Consider the following 12,604-nt stretch of genomic DNA (forward strand, 5'->3'; position numbering starts at 1 on the left):
CTCTGTGTTGAGCGTTGGCAGACTGGATTAGACAATAAAGTGAGCATTGCAAGCGTCTTGGTGCGTCAGTGCCGAGCAATACCAGTACTGGACGCACCAGCTCAGACAGTTCAGCCGTACCGTATCGCCCCTCGGTTTTGCCGTGTCATCGGCGATGATCTATTTTGATGAGATCCGTGTCTACTGAAGCTTCAAGCGCTGCGTCGAAATCTGAGCAAAGCAGCTGCGCGTGGTCTGTCTAATTTTATTCTACCAGTCGCTGGTTTTACTCCCGTTGGATCTGGTCCAGACTGTTTGTGCGAACCTTCGACGGCAGTCATGATGTTGACCCTCGGTCAAATAGCTACTACCTATCACAAACACAACGATACAGCGAGCGTTTTGCTTAAAGATCCCGGCCTATGGGTAAATAATTTGTAAATTTATGACACAATATGACGCGTGTTGAGTTTCGTGTGGATGTTATTCTCGGTAGCACCTCTAGCGCTGGCTGCTAAGATGAAGCGAAAGATTAAAATTAGGTTGATTAGTTTGCCGCTAGAATTAAAAGGCATTTGTTGATGTTATTTTTTATTTTATCACTTCATTGTTTTGAAGCAGAGGTTGAAGAACTCCAACAGAGATACGCTATTTAGCTTAGCGGCACGAAGTAAAAATAAATCAAAATAAAGAAGTAAAGTAAAAAGTGCAAATTCTCGAAAAGAGTTACTCTGGGAAGTTCCTAACATTTCAGTGGTTTATACTTTTCTTTGTTATTCCAGACTGTTTCACTAGAATGACAACACAGTTAAAGAAAGTATGCTGTGGCTCTACCACCGGATGCTTTCAGGGTCAGCTGCCGAGCTAGTCGTGGCTTATCGCTTGTCATCCAAGCGCCCGAAAAATGGTTATGTATAATTGGTATACGATTTAGTGCCTCGTTGCGCTCCAGAAAGGCTTGTCTGTTGTAGTATTTTTTGTCCCCTGCTAGACAAACCCTCGCATCAGGAAGATAAGATTTGGTACGCTCAGTTTGGGTTAAGACAAAATTAAAGATTAGTTGAGTCTCATGTTCGGACTACCGCTGGGGGAAACGAACGACGCATTCTAATTCCAACTGTACACGAAAGTGACGAAGATAATAATTAATCGATTGTCCTTTCTTTTTGTCTATTTTTGACTGTCATTTTTTGTTTTGTTTCAGAAACTGTGTCATCGTCAGGAAGCGACGATCATCTTCGATCTATCACACACACACTGCAGCTTGTTCGATCTTCTGTTACATCCGAGACGATCGAGTCAACCGATGATCGTCCGTCGTGCAGCGATCGGGCCGAATCGCTCCAATCTCGGGCAATCGGGACGCTACACCAACACTTTGCTATGAAAATTTCATCCTCCACGTTTTATTGCTAGCCGTTGGAGCTAGTTTTCCGTCGTACGGCGTACCGGTTGGATCGGTAAAGTTTTCCACAAACGTGGCGTGTGTCACGTTCGTGATTTTCGTGTGCTTTGTGTAAAACAAATCGGTAGCCAACTACATTTGTTTTACTACGGTGCTAGTGTTAAGAAAGTGAGACAAACAGCAACCAGATTTGTATGCTTCAATGTGTACAATTCATCGGCAGAAGGTGATACCCGCCATTTTATTATCAGTGCAAGTAAAAAACCTCATGGCAGAAATAGCTCTATGCAATTTTGAAGAATATTACAAACAAGTAACGGTCCAATGTGTGTTTGTGTTAATGTGAAGATCAGTTTGTAGTGTGCACCGTACAGTTACTGTGAGTGACCCTCATTTTGTTCCTAATTAGTGAAAAGAAGAAGAAGAAACAACCGATCCTTTGTGATACTGCTTCAGTTGCGTTCCTTTTTACGCGTTTATAGTACCCCGATCGGGGAGTATTAATATACGCGAGCTCGAGCCTCTGCGTGTGATCGAGTGCAAGAGCAAGAGTGTCGTGCAAGGAAACCTCATATCCCATACATCCCCAAGTGCATTAGTGTTTGTGTGCAAGGGCTTCAAAGGTCAGTGCCCATTTTTTTGTGTTTGTGCCACAACGTAACACGAAACACATAAACAAAGTATTGTTCCAGCTAGTGGACAAAATGCTCAACGACAGCAGCACGACGGCAATCGCGCAATGACGGCTGAAAATGTACTGCAAAGTAAGTTTATTCCCGCTATACAGGTGCAGCAGGATGACGGTGGATTAGTGTGGGTTTAGTTTTTTTTTGTGTTTTTGTGAAGAAAAGTTTTATTTAAAATTTTTAAATGTTTTTGTTTTTGTTTTTTGGTTTTTGCTAACTCCATCTCTTCGCGTGTCGTTTAAGTGTGAGGTTATGTATCATGAAGTAGTATAAGCCTAGCAATAAAATCATTTAGAGGGTAGAAAGTAGACTTTTTGAAGTCTATATTTATGTTAGGATAAGAATTCATTACATCTCACTACTAGAAGGTATACGATTGTTTACAAAGAGTAGTCTTAGTCGTAGTTAACACATAGAAATAACATTTAAATAGTAACTTTGAAATTATTCGCTTTCATCATAAAAAATAATCATAAACAAACACTGCAATCAGAATTATTAAAATAGTTTCTCTTCAACCATTTTCTTTTACAGCAGTACATCCTCATCATCATCATTAGTACCACTACCACCACCACCACCACCACAACTATCATACCGGGCGCGTAGAAACCGGTAGTTTGTCAACCGCGTTCTGTATGCCAAAATCAGCTCGCATAACCAATTGGCAAGCATAAAACGTATATTTATTGCATCATCCCCATTCGCACACGTTTAGAGCATTAGAGTGCAGGGTAGACAGGCACAAAGAAAATCGAGAGAGAGAGAGAAAACCAAGCGCAACAAATCCCAACCCCCATCTCCCACCGCACCATCATCATTAAGATTTTCCCCACAAAACGTTTCACGCTCTCGCACCGGTGTGCCGACGGCACACAAGTCCGTTCGACCCATCTCACTGTGCGGACCCAAGCAGTAGCGAACACGTAGAGCCATCATCTGCCATCATCATCTGCCACCGCTTCAACTAGCACAAGACTGCGTCCGAACCTGACCCGAAGTCCCGCAAAATTATCAACCGGGTGTCGTCCAAAACATACACACAAATATTCCACGATTGCCTTCATACCAAACCAAAGATAAACCCGTTGGACGCGTGTGATCCATATTGGATCTAAGGTCCGGGTGTGTAACCCATTTTTTGGATAAATTATTAGCAATCAGAAGAAGCGGAGAGAGAACGATAAAGAGAGCGAGAAGCAAAGATATACAAATCCCTTCAAGTCTTTCCCTGTTTGTTGGTTGGATTTAGACTTTGAAGGCCTCGCTACTCCTACTCCAAGGGCAGTAAATTAAATCGCCGCAAACACAAACCCTGCTCTCAGGTCTCTAGTACTACTGTCAGGAATAGTACGTCACCCCCTGGCGACTACCCGTTTGCCGCCACTTCCTTACCAGAGCTTCAGTAGACGAGAGGGGCGAGCTATTTTGTAGTGGGAAGTTTGGCCACCCGGCAGAGAGGCAACAAACCGCAGTAGGCAGACACGGTGGCGGACCGACGCAAAAAGAAGGGCCCGGAAATGCCGAAAAATCTGCGACCACCAACGTCGACCAGTGCGTACGGACGCATTGGGCTGGTGCCGGAATCGGACGATTCGCTCCACAGCCAGGAAGTGGAACCGTGAGTTTGCATACACCTTGACCCCATCCATGTACACTGTGCCCTTTGGTTTTACACGACCCTGACATACACAACATCTCCCATTTAGGGCTTAGTTAGACTGTGTGTGGTTGTTGTGTTGATGTTGTGACTGTGCTCTGTGTCCATGTGTTCTTTCTGTGTTTTAATAACCGTGGTTGTCCCTGTCTGTGTGTGTGTTTTGCTTTATCTGTACTAAACAAATCGAATTTCTAGAATAACATCCCAATTGAATTCTGTATGTGTTGTAATAACGAGTGTTATAAAAAATCTTTGGGGAAAACATTGATCAAGTTCGCGGTATTTGTTCGCAATGTGTGCATTCGTCACATTCCATCGCTAATTAATTTGATAATGAACAAACGCCCAAGAACCTCACGCCGCTGTGTGTGCATTCGTTTCATCCCGGAATTTGGCCCGTTAATTGTGCCGATTTCGTCCGCAAATCATTCCATTCCCTGGAATGTCACATAAATTTTCCACCGACACTCATCAAAGAAGCTGACACCGCTGATGGAGACGCATGGTTTTGTGGAGCGTGTGCGCGGATGGGTAAGATCTCGCGTGCTGCTGCTGCCTCGCGCTAATTGATTTTTTATCTCATTCGGTCCACATCCATCACGAAGAAGTACAGCGCGGCCGTGCTCTTTGATCGGCCGTGTCCATCGTAAGACGTTGTGTTATGATGGATCCGTGCTGGGTCCGTGCTGGGTGCGGGACACACAAACGGTCGGATCCCGTTGACTGCCCGTTGATTGACGGTAAATGATGGTCATTTGGAGTCTGGAACGCGCTTGGGTGAAGCTGTGGACGGCGGCTGCTACAGTCTGGTCGACGGCAGGTCTCATCATTCCACCCATCATCAGTTGCGCTGGCCACGGGTGAATGATTATGATGATTAATTGATTTTCCTGCTTGTTGACTGCACGAATGCACTCGACGGGGATAGATGGAGGGGGTGTCCATTCCTTTGCCGAAGCAGGTCAAGAGGTCGACCGAATGAGAAGTGGATGTGTAACATTGTGCACGTAAGTTTTGTCCTCATGAGCGCGGTGTTGAAAAGGGCCGAACGATGATGAATTGCCTGCCTATCGAGCTGAAAGATTCTAGGATAAGATTATAGGCAAACAAAGTTGCTGGACCTTAGATGAGAGAGAGGCTATTGTTGCTAGAAACAAGAGTTTCTTTCAAAATGTCCTTCAAAACAATGGAAGTAGGTAGTTCATGGGTGATTTTGCTACCAGTTCTCGTGCGTAAATTTAAAATTGCAATTTGCTAATGCTCATTGCTCAATCTAAACCTTACATCCATTATAGACATAAAACTATCACATTGAAATTTAAATTAGATTTAATAGTCCATCGCATGCGACATCTATCATCCGAGAGCCTAAAAGCAATTACTTTTAGGCGTACTTTCGAGCATGGTTCAATTATCATAAATTAAGGAACAAAAACAAAACCAATCTAGTGACACCGTGCCATCGTTTGGCCTCAATTTCACAACATCCTGAGACCTCCCGGCGTCCATAACTGCTGCCGTGCCGACTAATTAGAGCATATTAAGCGTCGCCCAAACGCGTCATTAAGCGGACGCCACCCTGTCTCACCCTGTCTCGTTGTAAATTTTACAAACTCAAGCGCGGTCCACCCACTAGCACAAATAGCGCGTAAATTGTGCCCAGATTAGGAAATCGTTCCGCAGACAAAACAACAACCGCGTCGCGTCGGAAATGGAAAGTTCAATGACGATTTAACCTTTCTCCCTTTCGTGTGCGTGCCCGAAGAGTCCCCCAAAAAAACATCGTCAATAGAGCCTTAACGAGTCGCGGGCGTTGTAAATTATTCCGTACGCACGTTGGGAAATTGGATCTTGGATCCTCGTCCCGCCAGCGCTCGATTTAAAAGTCGGGCTAGGTGAGCTAATTGCGTGCACCCACCCTCATCCAATTTGCCGGTTCTCTCGAAAGGTCACCGATCAAACATTAACGAAAACTTTTCATCGTCCTCTGCTCTTCGATGCGGCCGGTCGATTGGCATAGATGCTGATGTCAGCCAAATGTAGGCTGCTAACGCGTACGCCATCATACGACCCAGCACTATCCTAATGTGGCCGTGGTGGGCTCCAACACAGATTGGAGCAATTGGTCGTAAGGGTAGGGAAAGAAAAACAAACAAACGCTTCACTCGATAACTGGAGGTGATTGAACTGGGACGAATAGGGGAGAATGTTTTCCTGTTTTCCGTACCGTTTCCGAAAGGTTACTGACATTGTGGGATGCTCAAACAGCAATGATGTTGTCATTCAGACATCAAGACTCCATGAAAGCAGACTCCTGTCCTTCACATGTCGGGAACGTTGCTACGCAGTGTCGGAGGGTCGAGTAAATGACTTTCGTCTTTGGAGCATACTTGAGATTGAACGTTTTATTTTGCTCCCTGCAGGTGTACAGACATCGGGCTTTCATCTGCATCGGTCTGAAGTAAGCAAAGTGCCCGCTTTTCCAGGAGAATGAGACACCAAAATCAAAGAGGAAATAAGGTTGACATGGCCAGCAAAAAAGCGCCCCGTACGAAAACAATCAACAAGACCCAAAGGACTCGTGCTCTGGCGTGCCGGCGTGCGAAACGGATCCGAAACAAATGTTAAGTCATTCGGAAGAGCCGTTCAATTGAAATAACTTCCCCGCTGAAGTGTGCAGTGAGTCGGAGAAAAACAGATCTAATGATTTTATTATCGATCGGGACGCATACGCGTTCCAGTATTTTCGATCGTCTCTGCGTTTGATCGGGCGAACAAAAACAATTACAAAGTTTTCCGCTTGTTTTGTTTTTTTTCTAGTCTTTTTATCATCAGCGACAGCGGCTGGTTAGGCGGACAAACGAGAAGGCATCATTTATCTCCAGTATTTTGCAGGTTTTTTTGTGCAGAGCTTTTTTGTTTTGGCTGATAGCCAAAAGATGAAAGGTTAACTTCTTGGAATTGCTACCCGGTAATGTTCACATTGGACCGCCCTTGGGCATCGCTAGGACGATTCTTGGGAAATCAATGTCGTGACCTTGACATTCACGCCTCGGAACGCGGGCCACGGATTAACATTTACCAATTTACAGCATCGCGAAGCGGGTGCTAAAAGCGGATGCAGAAGCTGGTCATAATTTCACTTCGCTGCTCGTTATGCTTTTCCAGAACGATGAAGATTAAATTGAGCGATATGCAAAAACCTTCGTTTAGGATCTTGTTTGGGGGAAAATGAAAGAACAATTTCTCGAATGTTGGACGTATCTCGAAGTTTAGCTACATTTTAACGAGCTTTATTGGAAGAATGTAGAAGAAAGGTGCTTTGTTGAAATGTTATTTGAATAGAAATATGCTCTTGCAACTATTGTGACGGGGGCATTTGCAGTAGTATGTCGTGATTGTACTGATTGCGATAGTAGCGGCTTGATGGTCCGTTTGATGGACCAATCGACTCCTACAAGACCGAACAGAGGATACATTCCCGTTCAGATCGTCCTGGAATACGGTTGATATTCGATGTAGAATAATTCAAGGTATGTCTCATAAAGGTTACCTGCATGATCGAGCTTAGGTCCGACTAGCGCCAACAAATGTTATGCAAGATGAAGATTCTATTGATTAAAATTCTAATTAACAAGTTTTAAATACTTTCCACTGGCTGGGAAATATTAATTATGCCGTCTAGAACGTTTATTACTCATTCATCGAAGCAGCTCAAGCAGAAGAAACACTTCATGTGTACCACACTTTCCACATTGATTTGACACACTTTGCAGCTACGCGTCAGAAGTCTCCAAGGTCAGGTATTACACTTTGACTTATACTTTTTTTTGTTGCTCTACCTTTGCCTTTGAAAGGGACAACCTTAAAGTGTAATAAATACACCAGCGCGGTATCATTTTTCCTTGCAGCGCGCTGGGAAAACTTATAAAGAAAGCTCAAGAAAAAGCGTCCAGGCAAAAGGGCGTAAAGGGAGAGAGAGAGAGTGTTTCTTTTGCCTTCATTGCCGTTTGCGTGCAATATGAAGTTCATGTGGCGTTGTTTAAAAAGCCAACCTTATGACCCGGTCCTGGTGACACTTTGTATGATGCAGTTGGGGTTTTTTCTTTCTTACTTTCTCTATGTTTCGTTCTTCACTTGCGCATAGCAGCGGTGCAAGCGCATGCGTTGCTAAGTCACGGCGTACGGCTTTCTCTTTCTTTCCCTGGCACCTAACGGTGACGCGTGTAATCCTTACCCCGTTCACGGACAGGAAGATGCATATTTTCCGCTTCGCTGGGTGTTTGCACTTGCTCTACCTCACACGGTGCCACGTTGCAGTATGCAAGGGTCGATGGGCAAACACGTGTACGCTTGTGAGGTGGCCTTTTTTAAGCGTGTTTGCTAGCCTTTTAGTTTTACGCTTTCACCCACGTGTCACGTGGGAGCTGTGATTGATGGTCGAAGCTCTAAAAAACCATCATTATAAAGGAACATGTCCAACGGAAATGCAGCAACCTTAAATGTTGTTTTATGCAGATGGAGAAGAAAAAAACAGTGAAAAAAAACCTCTAAATCCTCAGTGGAGAGTATAATCAACAGTGTCAGCAATTTTGAGATGAAGACAACAATTTTTACAATGCAAACCTTCAAAAAACGCAACAATGTTCCTCCGCCGGTGCTATCAATTTAGGCCAAGAGCATCGTTTGTGCCAACATGTGCCATTCTATTCCAATCCGGTCTGTTTAGCTTCCTGTTTGCTACAACCAATTCCAAGCTGCAACAATTAATCTCATAGCCTCATCTACAGACAAATCGTGATGCACTTTGACAACGGTTCTAATTGTGCGCAAGTTCACGAGCGTGTGCGTGTGTGTGTTCCGAGACTAATGGCTAGAAGAAGGAAAAAGAGAAGGTAAACCAGCAAAAGGTGTTCGTGGGAAGCCACACCATTTAATGCTACAAATAAGCACAGTGCTTTAGATCCAGTGTAGTGATCGCGCGCTCTCGACCGCATGAAGGATGCGGTACGGACACATCAGCAAAACGGTAGCACAACAAAACAAACAACCGAGACGCACTTGCAACCATTGTCAAATGGCAGCCACGGCGTTAAAAGTTCTCATGCGATGATCTCAAGATTTGTAAGTGCCGGCTGGTTCACGGCTCCGCCAGCCAACGTCGCTGACTCATAGCCCCCGGGGCCGATCAATAGCGTCCGGAGACATTGAGACGGCAGTAAAAGCTGTGCACAAGCTGTGCAGTCGCGTAGGAAAATGCCACTGTACGTCAAAGGAGGGGCGACAGAAGCGAAAAGGCTACTGTTAATGTAGATGCAATCGTCTTAGCCACTTGAACGGGGAGCAGTTTAAAGGTTAGGGTTGCAGATTGGAGGTAACATATTTTACAGTGCAAATGCTCATTAAGTTTAATGAGATGAGAGTTTAATTTGAAATTTATTTAACTGTTATTGAAATGTGTTCACCATAAAATAAGCTACAATTTACGTCCACAAACCATACGTTTAAATATTTAACAAAAAAAAACAATCCAATTTATCTTCGGCTGTTGACCTTTCAGTAAAGGTCCTTTCTTCGACCCATCACACAAAAAAAATTACCTCCAAAATGAAGCCAGCTTTCGACATTTTATGTAAATTACATACCGTACCCGTTCGATGCCGCACTGGCGTCCCAGGCTGGGTGAAAATGTATGAGGGTATGAGCACAAAAGCATGTAAGCAAGTATTTATCCTTCGTAAAACCCTCTGACCCTCTCTGTCAAGGGCGTACTAACACCGGTGTGGTATTGAAAATTTCATCCACCAAACGCCTTTTACCGCTTGTTTCATGCTCTCTTTCATCGGAAGGGCGCAATGCTGGCCGCGCTGCAGTATCAATAATGCAGGTGGTTAAATTAGTGTGCGATGCATGTTGTCACGAAAGCGTGGCGTTTCGCGTGGAGGTCATCGTAATTAGTGGTAATCGAACCACTTGGGTTTACGGGGGTAGAAAAATCGGATGGAAAAACAAACCATTTCGAATTGCCTCGAAAGGGAGAGAAAGAGAAAGCAAGAGAGCTGACAGTGTGTTAGAATGTTGTATGGCAAGGGGCTTTCGAAATTGTTCTGAATGCCGACAGAATCGTCTGGAATTTGGGATGCCAAACACGCGCTAATGTGCGCGCCGATACGTGACTGCACTTTGATGGTCTGAGGAACATCTTTTCCACGTTTTCCACGAACGCAACATTAGCGGGGTTATTTTTTGCGATTCAAACGAAATGTGTTCTGTGTTCGTGGTATTGGCTGAAAATGAGATCCTGGAAAACCGAGCGAAAGTGAAAAATTGTTTCCGATTACCTTAAGTATGTTGTTTTGGAGAGTGATTGCCCCTTGGTAGCAATTGAAACTTACAAATAGCATTTCGGATACGTTCTTTAACCTTATAAGAACTGATAATAATCTTTCTGATGCTTACAAAGATTCTTTAACAAGCTGTCAATAATCATAGCAATATTAGCGATATTTGCTACACTATGTCGATGTTGCAATGCGATTTTAAGGTTTGGAGAATCCTGTACGGAACTTGATATCAATTATCACGCATTAATTCTCAGGCGTTTATTAAATCACTACGAGAATTAGGCTCCTTTAACACTGCAATTTGTTTCACAGAAGTTTACAAAACTGTATAAACATTTAATCTCTAACCACTTACGCGCAACAGCGTCGTTGTTTGCACCCCTTAAATGAAGTCTTTTGATTCCGAGAAACTTTGGAGCGCTTTTCCAGTGGAGCAACGCCATCTCACGAAACTCGACGCGGTATACATTTTCCCTCATCCCACACACACAAACTCACTGTTAAATATTTACGAGAAAAGACAACCACATTTCCATCAACTTTTAAGTGGTCGTTACGCACTCCCTCCGGTGGGCTGGGCTGGCAATCAAACGCACATATTCATCAGCATCAGCTACATCCCCCATTTCTGCTTTGCATTAAAGACGTACCCACGTGCCGGCCTCATGATACCGTCGCATGGTCTTGGATGGGGCGAAGGAAAAGCTTATCCACGGCAGCACTCTTCATTTGAATAAGCCATTTTGTACAAAGAGCAGCCGATGTGCGAATTTTATACCATTTTTTTTTTTGTTCGTTCGTTCTCTCTGTCTCTATGGCGTTGGCGGAGCGGGCACTGTGGCCAATGTTGTGGAGTGGCTTCCGAGAGGCCATTGGTCTTCGGGAAGAAGTTACGACCGGTCGCGACTGGCTGTGGTCGGACTTTTCCCGGAATGATTAATCAAGCCAGCCGAACGAGCTGCTGAAAGCAAACTGTCGACGAAAGGTTCCCTTTCGTTGGTTTCCTTTTTTCTACTTCGTTGATTTCTCGCCTCCCCTTTCTTTCACCTACAAATACACACAGACACACCAGCACACACAGGATATCGTTGGCGATATGGCGTCGACTTGTAGCGCTCCGAATGCCATTCAATTTAACAGCCATTGCTGTTTGCAAACAATCAACTCGATTGAATTTAATCTCCGTCCTACTCCGTGTTGGCGTCCGAGTGGACTGGCTTCTTATTTTTTCTGTTTTTATTTCTTCAGTCAGCAGTTTCTATGTATTTTTTTGCCGCTCTGTTTGTTTATTTGTTTATCGGTGGTGGAACATTTAGTTTTATCCTAAACCTCTCATTATAATCCGCGTGTTTGCTTGAGGGTATGATAAAAATAAACAAACCCCCGGTCAAAAACGGATGACACATTACAGTGATAAGGGGCAGCAAAAATCGATTCGCTTGTCCCATTCCGAATGAAAAAAAAAAAAAACAAAGCCTCTCCAACGCGTCTCTGTTTGAGGATGAGTCGTATCCTAATGGTTGCGCCGTAGACGAGACATGCCCAGCAGCGCCGAGACTTGGCTGGCTTGGAAGGGGCTTTTTATCTTCATTTCCTCAATCTTTCCTTTCTCTCACAGCTGCCAAAGCCCATGCTGACCATGGCGCTTTTCTTCTACTTCTATTATTTATTTCCCAACACAAACACACACACAACTTTACTAATATTTGTGCGTATCTTCCGCCAGCCATGATGGTTTGGGATTGCTTTACGGTTTTGCTATGATTATTTGTGCTGTTTGTGTAAGCTCATTTTTGTTTGTGCGGCTTTTGGGCAGGAATTTCCGGCGAGAAATGCTTCCACTGATTTTCTACCACAATAAATCCGAGTGAGCGGGATTAGCGGAGAGAGGCTCCTCGCATGCTCCCCGGTAGTATTTTCTCGTTTCGTTGGGTTTCCCATGCTTAAGATGCTACACGTGCCGTGTGTATTAGTACGTACAGGGACGCTTTCTTCGCCTGCTTCTTTGGGGAAAACATTTTGCTACATTCCGCAAACCGCAACAAAAACAAGAGACTGGAATGGTTGGTACGATACACGAAGTGCGTCCATTCATCTTGATATACTTTTTTTCTGGGAGGAAATATTAAGGTAAAATAAAGGATACAAGCTTATATTTTTTTAGTGAATTGTTTTCCACAAAAAATGCCTAAACATGCCTTAATTTGTGGTGGGGAAAATATTTCACGGTTCATTAGTGCGAGCCACGTGGAAACGGTTTTAGTATGCAGGATGTCCATTTATTCGTAACATCCAACCAGGTACCTTCAAGGTATGGTAAGGCACAGATTTATGCCAAATACCGTGCAAATCCAACACGACATTCAACATCTTCCAAGGCCAACGAGCAGGGACGAGTTGATCGAGAATGGCATAAATCTGTTGCGGATGTCGCAAATTTCCGACACACAAACTGGGCGGTTCCCAGAATGGTGTACAGAATCGTTGGCGTCACCATCGTCGTCGTCGTCGCTGTCACTGTGTCCCCGTG

General features: G+C 44.2%; 1 protein-coding gene across 1 annotated transcript in view; it reads left to right on the top strand.

Annotated features, from left to right (window-relative positions):
- The window catches only part of LOC120958625 (P protein-like), a 60,994-nt gene that overhangs the window by 6,216 nt on the left and 42,174 nt on the right, over window positions 1-12,604 (top strand). Inside the window, exons 2-3 of the mRNA XM_040381557.2 lie at window positions 1,184-2,148; window positions 2,605-3,691. Coding sequence (XP_040237491.1) covers window positions 3,591-3,691 — 101 coding nt within the window. The 5' untranslated portion in view covers window positions 1,184-2,148; window positions 2,605-3,590. The remainder of the gene's footprint in view (window positions 1-1,183; window positions 2,149-2,604; window positions 3,692-12,604) is intronic.

The sequence above is a fragment of the Anopheles coluzzii genome, chromosome 3 (assembly GCF_943734685.1).
Source record: "Anopheles coluzzii chromosome 3, AcolN3, whole genome shotgun sequence".
Classification (NCBI taxonomy): Eukaryota; Metazoa; Arthropoda; class Insecta; order Diptera; family Culicidae; genus Anopheles; species Anopheles coluzzii.